The sequence below is a fragment of the Egretta garzetta genome, unplaced genomic scaffold (genome assembly GCF_000687185.1).
Source record: "Egretta garzetta isolate BGI_Z169 unplaced genomic scaffold, ASM68718v1 scaffold34, whole genome shotgun sequence".
NCBI classification, from domain to species: domain Eukaryota; kingdom Metazoa; phylum Chordata; class Aves; order Pelecaniformes; family Ardeidae; genus Egretta; species Egretta garzetta.
In genome coordinates this window covers 1,714,910-1,728,239 of record NW_009259586.1, presented here as the reverse complement: position 1 = coordinate 1,728,239, position 13,330 = coordinate 1,714,910, and the positions used below count along the sequence as shown (strand labels likewise).

The 13,330-nt window shown below is 38.5% G+C and overlaps 1 protein-coding gene across 1 annotated transcript in view; it reads right to left on the bottom strand.

The window, feature by feature from the left end:
• B3GNTL1 (UDP-GlcNAc:betaGal beta-1,3-N-acetylglucosaminyltransferase like 1) overlaps positions 1-13,330 on the bottom strand; it is a 141,559-nt gene that overhangs the window by 12,092 nt on the left and 116,137 nt on the right. The window contains exon 9 of the mRNA XM_009637798.2: positions 7,606-7,741. Within this exon, the coding sequence (XP_009636093.2) occupies positions 7,606-7,741 (136 nt within the window). The remainder of the gene's footprint in view (positions 1-7,605; positions 7,742-13,330) is intronic.

Sequence of the window (13,330 nt, the reverse complement as noted above, 5' to 3'; positions counted from 1 at the left end):
GGTCACGGCCCTGCTCCTGCTGGCCACACCAGTCCTGATACAAGCCAGGATGCTGTTGGCCCTCTTGGCCACCTGGGCACACTGCAGGTTCATATTCAGCTGGCTGTCGACCAACACCCCCAGGTCCTTTTCTGCCGGGCAGCTTTCCAGCCACTCTTCCCCACGCCTGTAGTGCTGTGTGGGGTTGTTGTGACCCCAGTGCAGGACCCGGCCCTTGGCCTTGTTGAACCTCACCCAATTGGCCTGGGCCCATGGATCCAGCCTGGCCAGGTCCCTCCTCCCCTCCAGCAGATCAACACTGCCACCCAATTTGGTGTCATCTGCAAACTTGCTGAGGGTGCCCTCTATCCCCTCGTCCAGGTCATTGATGATAAAGATGTTAAACAGAACCGGCCCCAACACTGAGCCCTGGGGAACACCGCTTGTGGCCAGCATTCCTCTCATTCTGTGCCATAACTCATGCTACCACGTGTAGAAGCTTCCGCAGACCGCCTTTGCCATGCTAACCACCCAGCCCCCAGAAATCCAGCACACGAAACTCCTGGTAACAGCAGCTGTGTGAAAAACTTGGTAAGTCTGCAACAAATTTCCCTCAGAAGGTGGAAATGTCTCTCACCTTTTTCTGAGTTACCACTACAGTATCGCCACCTATAATTTTCAATGGATTCAGCCAGCTTAAATCTGATATTTACAGTATTATAAAACAGGTCAGACTTGAATGGGCAGTTTTTCTGCCAGACTGTACAGCACGTGGGTGGCCAAAATGAAAGTCAACTGTTTTTCTGACAGACACTATTTATTTTCCAGTTAAAAAAAAATCTATGGCTGGAGTCTAAATACAGGACTTATGCACAGTTGTTTGTCCTATAAGGAGAACTCAAGGCACCAGGCTTATATGAGCTACTTACTTGATAATATTCAGATAAACCCAGAGTCACCTATTTATTTTCCTGCATAATAGGCATTTTGTATCTTTTATAAAGAACATCTATCAACACAAGAACCGCTGTCTCCCAGGGAGGAACTATGAAGCGTAAAGCTATAAAGCAGTCTCAAGTTGGTTTTATTCCCCTCCTTCTAGCCAAATGGCTCTTTTGCAATGCCTCTGACAATATGACACCATTGAAGCTTACAGAGTCCTCAGATCACACTTCAGTTTTAAGATAATATATAAATGATTACATATTTTTGTTTTGAACATCTGTCATATGAAAATCTGCACAATTCTGAAACAAAAAAGGCTGCTATTTCTCTCAGCTAAAAATTGGGAGAGACAGCTAGATAACTTATATACAAGCTACACAATTACCATAAGTAATTTTATAAGTATGGATTGCAGCATACATTAACAGCAGTGTAAGGGAGAAAAGAAGAAATCGTTTTCTCTGTCATAAGAGAAATTGTATATGGCTCAAAAGATAAGATATTTACTCAGAAAAAATCTCTGCTAGGGGAAGATGCATTTGAGGAAGATAAAAGCACTTCTCTGGCTGGTTCTTTTTAATAAACAGCAGCTGTGTGAAGGGACACACAGGCTGGGACTATCAGACCTCCCTGTGGTAGGAGGAGATGAATGGGCAGCAGATTAATCCTCCTCCAAATGTACAACCCAAGAAGTCAGTAAGAGTGGGCTTGGGGTGCAACTGTAATTATCTAGCTGTTTGAGCTGTGCTACTATTACACAAGAATTAATAGTTCATTTCATACTTGACTTGTTTACTGCCTCATTGGCTACTGCAGAGGATGTTTCCTTACACTTCCCATTCCACTCAGATTTCCTAATGGAAAAACTGAAAGATTTCTTCAGCTGAATAATGTCCTTTTATGGTGGTCTTCACAGGATTTCATTCCCTCATCTTATTTTCACCTGTGGTCTGCTTTAGGTCTGTAATGATCATTCACAGAAAGCAACAAAATGCAATCACAGCAAATTCTCCAGATCTGTTCTAGCTGGGAGGATACAAGGGGAAGTTTTACAAGGGAGAGTGAATAACTTAGCAAAGCATGACATAAAAAATGGACAAGCCTTTTGATAAATGCTCACCTGCACACTGCCTCCTCTCCCTCCTCATTACATCAACTGGTCTCATAAAATTTACCTTTAAAGACAACAATCTGCAAACTCTCTACAAAATCCTGCATGAGCAGATCTTCCCTATTGCATTCCCCCTACATCTCATGCAATCCTTCATCCATTTTAAACTTCTAGTGACCCTGTTGATTCTTCTATTTATAATTCTTTCATTCAAACTTACATAAAGCCTCGGAAGCACGTTAATATACATCTCTGCAAAACTTAAATCAGTTTTGGCCATTCATGTCAAAACAAAGTAACTGAAAGCATTATAATGCAACTTTAAATAGATACAGTTAATGACAAACAGAACAAGAGAGACACAGAGGCAAAAACATCTTCCAGGATGCCACAAGTGGAACCACAAAACTAGCAAGCGACTCCCTGCCACAATCTGAGTGATTTTCTGTATCAGGGTGCTGCTTTTATTTCACCTCTTTAGCACTGCAGCCACGACAGAAGCTGTGGGTAGCTTTAAATTCCAAGCATGCATTTCATGAATCCACTTAAAGATGCTATTCCGTTAAAGATAGCAGCATCTTCCCTCTTTGCACATATACATCACAAAGTTGCTCAAGAGAATTTTAATACCAGAATCCAACATGCAAATATACAAAATTTCCCTTATTACGTACAATGTACAACTGCCTTTCTACGTAACAGCGTGGGAACTAGCTGCGAGCGGCTCATTTCTCCAGAACAGATAACTGCATTAGTTACGCCAGGAACTTTTCAATTGTGCGTGCCTCTGTACTGACGGAACGGACATTGCAAAAAGCACATCTTCCCAAATGGGAGCAGCAGGGAGATTTCCCTGCCATATTTCAGCATGAAGTATTCGCTATAGTCCAAAATGACCACCCCCCCATGTCATTTTAAGATGCTTTATACCTGGATTTAACGGAAGCTTTCAAATTCCATCTCTCTCTCCTTGTTCTGCAGGCTCTCTTTTAACTTGCTTTCATGTAGTCATTCTATCTTTCGCCCTACAGTCAAGGCAGGTGTAATATGCCTCCCTTTATTTATGTTTCTTTGCTTTGTCGTGTCCCCGCTTCAGTCTCTTGTGCTGCCATTCATATACTTTAGAGCAGTTAAAATGCTCCAAAACTTAAACATTGCTTGCTTTTGTGAGTGAGCTGAAGGGTCACACTTGAAGTACATGGTTTAGTGATGCTACTTTTAGAAAAAGGTGAAGACACACTACCAGCTGATTTTAAATGGTTAACAAGCTAGGGAAAAGGGCGTACAAAATATTTTCTTGGAGCTTGCAAGTTTGCCACCAGCACATAGGGCTGCAACAGCAAAAACTTCATGGGCTGGCTGTGTACTAGTACTGTTTCCATGCCACTAATTAGCTAATGCTTATTTCGTCCTTTCCCCCTCCTTTTCTGTTAGCTGCTCGAGCACTATTTTCAGCTATCGGAAATGACACAAAACATTAATGCTGAAGTTCTCCTTTTAGCTAAAGTTTGATGAAGAATAAAAGAGCAGACAAGACAGCTCAGAAACCCTCCAGGCACATGTAGCATCCCAAAAACATTTGGTTTCCATCTTCAGCTGCAAATTATAGACAAGACGGATGTCTTTTAAACAAAAAAGGTCTGTTCGACTTCATTCTTGCAGAAATGCTAATACTGAACCACTGTCAACTGGGTGAATCAAAAAGGGGACAGCCAGGAAACAGAATTTCCCTAAGAATACCGAGATCCTGGTAATTAATTCATAAAAAACCTACTAGTTGAATAATTTTTTTTCTTGTGTTACTGTTTAGCAAAAATACTGAGCCTTGGATTTTTGCCTGAACTCTTTGGAGACAAAGCATTATTTTAATATTCACCATACAGATGTCTGAAGGAAAAGAGAGAATATTGCTTAGGTGTCCTTTTCTCTTTTAACAGAGCCATAATTAAAATTCAGACTGTTTTCCTAACAGACTAAAGTAATAATTTGTTAGTGAATATGAACATACACAGGCTGCTGCTTCCTGGAAATTACCAAAATTTTGTTTTCTAAGAAGCAATGCTGTTTGGCACGCAACATATTTATACTTTTCAAACATCCCACAGAAACCTAGTCAGTATAAGAAATACAATTGCTGTGTTTATCAGGTTCTAAAAATACTAGAAACACTCTTCTTTTAAAAAGATGGGGTTTTACATGCCCTAAGCTTGGCAATTCAAACTGATTTATCCTTTTCCTGAAGACTTAGTAAGAGTTTAGTTTTTTTCACAATTACAAAATAATACTGTAATAGGTTTTAGGGGGGTTATTATTTATTCTAGGAATGTATGTCCCAAATTTTCTACAGGTACTTAGTGCCAGCTTTGAAAAAAATCCTGCTGTGACTCCACATTGCAACTGAAATCAGTCTCATGACATCTAATGAAATTCAATAAAAAGATGCAGCAACAGCAAAACAGAGCGTAGGTTAATTTTTCAAGAGTTTAAACTGACGTAAAGTATAAAAACAATTGAAATTAAATTTAGACAGTTAAATTTTACGGCTTAGTTAAATTATACAGCTTATTTTGGCAATTTTACCTGCATTTCAAAGAGTATTAGACCTTTTAAGATCACACTGTTTCACACAGCTGGACCTTCAGAGGAGAGAACAGAAATTGTATCAATGCAATACATCATATTTTGTCTTAAGGGGCTTTTTGAATTGTATTTTAAAGGTGCCTATTTTACATAATCGATGAATTCATATCCCAGGGCCTGCATTTACAAGGCAACACTAGATTCTACTTGTAGATACTGATGATACTGAATCTCTAGTGTTCTCATAATTAACAGAATACATGAAAGCTTAAATCTTGTAAAGGTAGTCTTTAAAGGATGAGACAGGAAAAATATTTCATTGGTTTTAGCGTTGGAAAGGATGAAGCAACAACTATGTACAACCTTTGTTCATGTCGGATTTTAGAGTCTTTGGCAAAAGTTGAAGATTAGTCACAAAATACCTGAAGGATTTTGAGGAAAAGTGTAACACCTTACATTATAATGAGCCTCCTTTTACTGTTATTAATTTAGAATAAAATTAAAACCGCCATGAGTTACCTACTGCAAATTTTATGAATTTATTTCCTGAAACTCCAGCAACATAATCCTTTGATTAGCACTTGGAGAAGTGAGGTGTTTTAACTCCTTCTACAGCCTTTTGCCAATGACTTACTGTGAAAGATTACGATATCATTTAAGCTTCAGTTCTGAGATGGGTAGACTTGGGATCTCACCTGGAAAATCTAGGAAGTTACAATGGCAATCATAATGAGCTTGAACAACTTTATAAAACTAGTGCTTTAATCACCACAGACAACACCAATTTCATCAGAAATTAACTTTCTAAAAGCTAGGCCCCTATACTTAGGATGACACAAGTCACTTTCTGAAGCTATTTATCTCCGTTGGTTATTGAGAAAACCTCTGAATACTTCAGACAGCATGTCAGACTTTGTGGATAAAGTCTGATTACTCTATATAAGGTATTAAGGATCAGGCTGTGACTGCATTTTAGCAGTAGCTTTCTGCGGTATGTTTGCAAAATGAGTCATACTTGGCATGTGCAATTGTATCTGGCATGTAAGCTTGCTAAGTGTGTCTGGTCTAGTGTCCAGTAATTAATGGGTTAACGCTCAATGCAATATTTCAGGATCAAACTAAAGGATTCTGGAATATGTGCAATTGTAACCTTGACAGAAGCAAAATAGTATCATGGCCTGCAACACTGCCAAAGCAAACGTTATGTAAAGGTCAGGTGGAAAGAACGTCAAGATCCAGTTAATTAGAACCACACTGTCAGTGCTAGCAGACTGGCGAATGACGGTTATTCCTTGCTGAAGAAGAGGTAAGCTTTGGTTCTTTGGCACAAAACCAGCAAGAACCCCACCAGTATTATTTTTCTCTTGTCCTTTTTATCATCTCTGTAGTGACGTCTTCAAATTATCATTGCCTTTGCTGAACAGGATGTGAAGACCTGAATGAGTCACCTATAGAAGTAGGTGGCACATGTACCCAAAGCTAGAGAGGTGTTCCATCTTAACATTTCTGTGTTCTAGCTTAATCTCCATTTTGGCTTGGTACAAAAAAAGCTAGAAAACAAAACAAACCCCAAAAAACCCAACACCTAAGATGGTGAGACACCGCTACAAAAACAACAGAGTCTATTTTTTTCCATACCATCTCAAAAATCTACCAGAGAAGCTGCCACCTCTTCCCCTTGGAACTTATTTTCTAGTTCCCATTATTTCGCAGACAGAAAAGTGCAGTGGTTCCTAGTAAGTTAGTAGAGTTCACAAAGTGCTCTGCAAAATACTAACAAAAGAGAACATTTTCATAACACACACACACACCCCCCCCACAGTGACGTGCACACTGCGCTGCATGACCAAGATAACTCAATACATTTAATGGACAGTTCTGTCCTCTTTGAATGAAGTAACCGATTGGAGACACATAGCATTTAATTTTCTTTCTTCATACAGTTCACCCACTGCCACGTGATGGCAATGAAAGAGGGATGGCATTGGAATATCAAGCAGGAAATTCAGGTTCAATTCCCGTGTTGTATATTTACTGTATGAGTGTCTCCCACGTCTATTCAGTAATTTCAACTACGGGTATACAAATTTCTTCTGGGTTTTTCTTATGTGTGTGTGGTCTGAGGGCCAAAACATTAATCATGTTTATATATATATTTGTCATTTTGTCTTCCCATCCATATTTTTAAGAAAAGAAAACACATTCAGTAATAAAATGAATGTTCTGTGGCTCTTTATAAGAAACAGTCATTTGACATTAGCCCTAAAGCCTTTATCTAACAAAAAGTTATTACACAAAAGACAATGCTATAAAAGTAAGGTATTTAAACTCTCAGACAAATCTCTCCTGAGAACTATCTGCCGTTGCCAAACATAAGTAACCTCCACATTTTCAACTGGTTGCAAATTGAATTAGATAGTCATGTACCACAGTTTCTACTCGCCTGTTCACCCCACATTCCACCCTGATTTTTAAACAATCATGCTTTTCAAAAGGGAGTTACAGTACAACTACTCCTCATAACACAAACCAGGCTGATCAGCATCTGAGAGGGACCTGTCCAGCATCCACTTAGGAACTGGGCAAATATACATGTACAACTAATCCTGGACAAGGTAGTTTAGTATTATACCATCCAAATAAAGAGTTCTACTCACCTTGGGTACCTGGCTACTACATGGTTACACAGCAGCAGGCCATAAGCAGTTATATAGCATGTCTAACCTACTATTATCCTTAGTCAATCTCAAGCAGGAACATGGGTGCTTACATACACACCATATGCTCTAAATAAAGTAATATAGCATTTTAAAAGAAGAAATACATTATGCAGAATATTGATAGTTTCCCCAATTTATATTAATCATCAGCTAGTACTTTGGGGACACAGTATCTTATGAGAATTTTGCTACATTCTGTTAGAAGAAACAAGGAAGCAGATGAAAAAGAAAGTGGTTTTGTACAGATGTGACCCACTCTTACCAGCTCACCTTTTTCCGATTGGCTGGTGACAAGCTTCTGTAGAGCTTCTTGCCTTGCTTGCCAGCATTCCAAATGGTGAATGATGTCCAGGAGCTCAGGACTCTGTCTTCAAGAAACCTGACTCGGTGATTCCAGATGGTTCCCCTGGAGAGTTAGAAAAAGGGTGGATTTTTACCCCTAAAACTTTTAGCATTATTATATACATATATGTATATGTACATACTCACATATACATAAACCTGACCAAACCGATTCACACAATACAAAAAAAAAAAAATCACACCAAAACATTATACTAGAAATTTCCAAGGAAAATGTAAACTGTTGCTAGAAAAAAAAAGAAATTCTATGGAAGTTCTCAGACAAAAATCATTAGGACAGAGTTGAAGCTGTAGCTAAACCGCTATTATTTTCAAGAACCGTAACAGAAGATCACAAGAGGAAAAACTGTGGCTATAGTAATCAAATTCAACAGCGACAATCCCAACTGCGCACCTGTACTCACCACACTAACTGCTCTATAACTCTGCAGTGTGTGCAGGGCAAATGGTTGCTGAAATCCAAGATGAGCTCTTCATGCTCCATCTGCCCATGCATTTATTCTCCTATGTCAACGCAAAGTTGAAATCTCATGAATTCAATACTCAATCGACACAAATGTACAGCCCAATGCTACAGTGAAGGTCCATTTTCATTGTGGTATTCGGCTCAAGTCTTCCCCAAGTCAGTTTTCAAAGCTCTGAATCAGCAGACACCAATAGAGCAACAAATACTCACTGAACTGCAAAGTCACACGCAACACTGGAGCTACCGCTGTTACACACCATTCACATGAACGTGCACACACACACTTTAGACCAAATAAGAGCGATTTAATTTTAAAGGTTCCAACGAACGTGACTGTGCCTTTATTTGAAGACGACTTTTACAAGAAATAGCATTTCTAGAAACAATGACCAGTGGAAATTTTTTTTTTTTTTTTTTTTTGGAAGAAGTGGTACATCTCATAAAACTTCTTAAAATATGCTTTAGGAAAAAAGGAAGCTGGTGGATGTCTGTGTCCAATTACACCTTTATGTCTTCATGTTTGTAATAAGTTCCACAATATAATTTAAGCCAAGTGGTTGAGGCAAACAACTGTGAGACTAATACTAAATAATGAGCCACATGGCTTTGGAACCAGTAACAAGGGAACACCAACCATCTTTAAACACTGAAGACCTACTGAGATCTTCAACAAGTTCAAGATAGGTTGTTGGAAAGAGAAGACAACTTCAAGGAAAGCATTTTGTTCATGGACCATTCCTCCCAGCAATTTGCTTTGACAACTACAACTTTTTTTCGTGTGTGTGTGTGTGTACACATACATGTGTACACATGTTTCCTATCACTTTGAATCAGGTATGCTTTTAAAACAGCAATTCCCAACCTATAATGTAGTATTTAAGACTACATCATTTACAATGATTTCAAGAAAACTGCCTGCTGTTAAGAGCATCTGTTTTATGTCCAGGGTTCATTTAATATTCATTCACTAGAAACCTACCTCATACTTAATAAACAGTTTTCCAGATACAATAAATTGATCTCCTTAATTTATGACTTGACGGACAAAGCTTCCTAATCTACATCTCTTGAACAAGGCACCTCAAGCTGAACGTTTCTTTCATAGGAAATTCTGATAAGCACCTAATTGTCTTTCCTAACTAAATTAGTTAAAGCATTAATGGAAAACCCCTAGTAATTTGCCTGTGAGATCTTAACGCTGTCTATAGTTTTCTTTGTCTTGGGAAGCACGTATTTTTTCCTACCAATATACCTTCACAGTTCGACTTTGAGCCCCACAGTCTTCTGAGTATAGCAAGTTGGTATGGAATCTAAACACCAAAATACTCAAAGAATATATTATTTCTTCTATTTCAAATAAGGCAAAGGTTATCACGGGGCAGCTGCAGCAAGCTACTTCTGGTCTGCAAGTGCAGCTTGCCATTTTACAGAAAAGTCAAAATCCATTCAAGCTTCCTTGACGTTAAGAATCTAAATTGTCCAGGTGGGTAGAGTCAGGAACAGGAGCTGGTACAGCTACGCTGTCAATTCTGTTCTTGTTCTCATCAATGAATCAGACTGCTCCATCCTAGTCGCAGTTCTGATTATCCATAATGCTGTATGCATTACGCCAATCTTGGTTCTCTTACAAAACGGTAAATACATAATGATCACTAGATGTGTCTGATGATCTGGCATTACAGTCACATCTGACTTGTATGAAACAGTTTCAAATTTTTCCTTTTTGTAATGGATTATCAAATGTCACAAAGCCAAATTTATTGTTCCAAATTATTTTTATGAAGTATACCTCTAAGGTACAAGTATAACATTTGAGGTTACTGAGGTTAATAGGTAACCTAATTTATTCCCAAAAGTTTGTTAGCAAACTTTTCTAATATTTTACTGATAGGAATTTTGTGTTGTTCCTTCACATCCCTGAGTTATGGTTTGAAAAACCTGAAACCCCCAGAGCACTAAGACATACGGATTCTTGCTGGGATTATTAGTTAGCTCCAGAGAGCCCACTGCACTTTACCATGCGATTTTTGAGCACAGCCAAATCCTGCTTAGCACTTCATCATTGATTGTGGTGTGAATAACTTGGGAGGGACTTCACATACAAATAAACGTACCCAAGAAGAACAGTTACTCCATATAAAATTTCTGCACCGGCTGAGCACCAGCACTTCAACTAATGGAAAAAAAAAAAAAAAAAATCTTGGATTTGACTGCAAATCTCTTCTAATGCAACCACAAACTGCATTTTTTTTAGCTGCTGCTGGCATCCTTTGACACTTGCCTTTTTCCATGTTCATTAGAGCATACTATATTCCCAGAAGAAAAGTTAAAGGAAAGAAATATGAAGGTCAAGTATTTTTCCAGTATCACTTTACTGGAAATTTTAGAGTTTCTGCTAGCTTCTTATAAAGGAAGATTATTGCTTTACACGTAAATGGGAATGTTTAAAAGCGGATTTTACTTTGAAATGTGACTTCAAAAGGATAACACTTTATTACATTCCAGAGGTACTTCAGAATCTGTTCTGTTGACTTGAGTGACAAAGGCAAGTTTCTTTTTCCACTTGAGTTTGCAGAGCTAAGAAAGCTAGGGAAAAATTAGGCAACCTTATGAGGCATAAGAAGAATTACCAACTAACTTCTGGGTGCAGGGCAAACACTGGAATCTACATCCAGGCACACAGAAAATGTTTCTACTAGTCGTGGAAGTGTCCCAGTATGTTTAGTATTGGTTGCTTCGAGACAGTAAGCATTTGCTGTCTAGGCGCTGGGTGCCTATATCCCACAGGAGTCCCTATAGAGGTGAAATTCAAGCAGACCAAATCTTGTTGTTGGTAATCACCCACAAAGATTTCAGATTGAAGCAGATTTATTGACCCAATCTTTCTCTGAATATTATATTGAGAAATGCAAGCACAGAAAGTATTTGAGGGAATTACACTCAGAAATAAAAGGGTATGAAACTCATTAAACTCCAAATTAATTAGATCACTGTTCAAATACAAGAATATTGTCATCTAGCTTCATTTAAACACCAATAAATGGCTTTCTTAAATACCTATTGTGAAAATGAAGCCAATATACTCAGCACTTGTGATTTTTTGCTTGCATCTCTATGATTTTTTGTGAAAATGCTTACAGAAAAGTATTTAAAAATCACATCCCTGTGTTGTGTGTGCCCTTTTTAATGAAAATTTGAAGTTATAGTGAACACTTTGCAGTCCTGAGCTAACCTTGGAATACTTTTAACAGTGCAAGCTGAGATCATCAGATAAATACAGAACTGAGGGAAGAATTTGTGACTGAGCTCTAGAGTGACCACCACAGGCTTCACGTTCGTGATGATCTGCAGAAACAATGTATTTCACATGTTGAAGCAAAAGGTAGCTTACAGTGTTAAAAGAGAGAGTATCAGTTATCCCCTTCAGGTTTCTGGTTCACCTAATTTGCCACATTTTTTGATGTTTCCAGAAGGGATAACTGGGATTCCTGCCTTGAGGGATCAGGGAACGCCATTTTCCCATCCTTTAAGAGCCAGTGCAGGTGCAATAGATGGGAACTGTAGCAACGTGCAAAGGATGATTAAAGAAAATGCCCGAAACGATCTAGAAGTTGTACAAACCACTACTGAAGAGACAATTCTCACAGCTATTTTCCAGTTTTGCATTATTACATATTCATAGCCACCAGCAAAAACTAGGAGGTATTATTACTCTGCATCATCCCAAATCAAGGCTGCTTTTCCTACCCATGTCAGAAAGGAATAAAGTAAGCACTTTCCCAGTAGCCTTTAGTATGATTTCCTAGCCTGTGTTCACAAGATTTTCCTCAGCCAGAAGGTGGGATACAAATTCTTCTGATTGTAGAAGGTGGTTCCCACAGCCTAACACTCCTCCTCTTTGAGCCAAATTCGTGAAGTAATTTTTTTTTCCTCTGTAAGAAGTATACATTTTTCTATTTGGAAAAATCATTCTAGACACACAATTTTCCTAACATCTCACTTGCCATGAGCCCTCAATACTCATCGGTTATGTAGTCTAGAAGCAAGAAGAGGAGCCAAAATTCTGCAGGAGCGAAATGAGGGTATTCATGCAGTGGGTGAGAATGACTACGAAGTGTGTTCTGCAGTCCCAAGTAGTTATTACCATACCATCCACCCAAGTAATATAACAATGGAGCTCTGTTAAAATGTGTGGTGACCTACTGACTGAATACAGGAGTCAAGAAACATCTGCTCTACTCCTATTTTGAAATGAAAGATAATGTGACAATAAAAGCTATATGATTTAATGTCTGAGCTCAGTTAAACCTCGCCATATTGTTTGACTGCCTTTCCCCTCCTTCCCCCAGTGAGGCTACATAAGTGAATCAACAGAGCAGACAGATGTACAAGTACTTGAGAAATGCACAAATACAAGGCCAATATCCTAAACAGTACTGGAATTTTAGGTATTGATTACCATCCACAGTAATACTATAAATCTATAAATCTGACCTTTTCTATACGTGTTGGTCCCACATGCTGCTCAGGTAACACCAGGCAGGAAGAGGATCTGTTCAAGTGCCTCTTCCAGTGGTTTTTCATTCATGGCGGGATAATAGTTTTATATTATAGGTGAATCTCACCTGATAGATAATCCAGAGATGGAAGAACAGAGAACTTTTCGATCACAGTGAGACCTGAAAGAACAGATTCTTTATAGCTAGTTTTGCACACAGAATTCAAGGTCCTTACAATCCACAGGAAATTCAGAAATGAATCTTATTTGAACCTTGACCATACTGGTGAATAAACCAGTTTTTTTATCGTTGTTGTTCTGTTGAACTTCATGTGAACTTATTAATTGCTGGACTATATCGTCCCACTGAGTTATTACATTTACGCTGTTAATAGGTTCTATTAATGTCTGAGTTCATCTTCAGGTCGTGGGTCATTAACTGAGGCATGGTTTGCATTGTGGCCTGTTTTTCATGAAAGGCTTATTAAGAAAGACAGAGACTATCAATGTTAATGCCATTTACTTTTCAAGAATCTAATGAGGTCATTAGTTTCCATGTTTAATTGAAGTGCCAAATGCAAGCATGGAAGATAAAAATGCAGTTGACCTCATCTTTATTTCAGTTGTACAGGAATATGTTACGCTATTCCTCTCTCCTGCCTATTTTT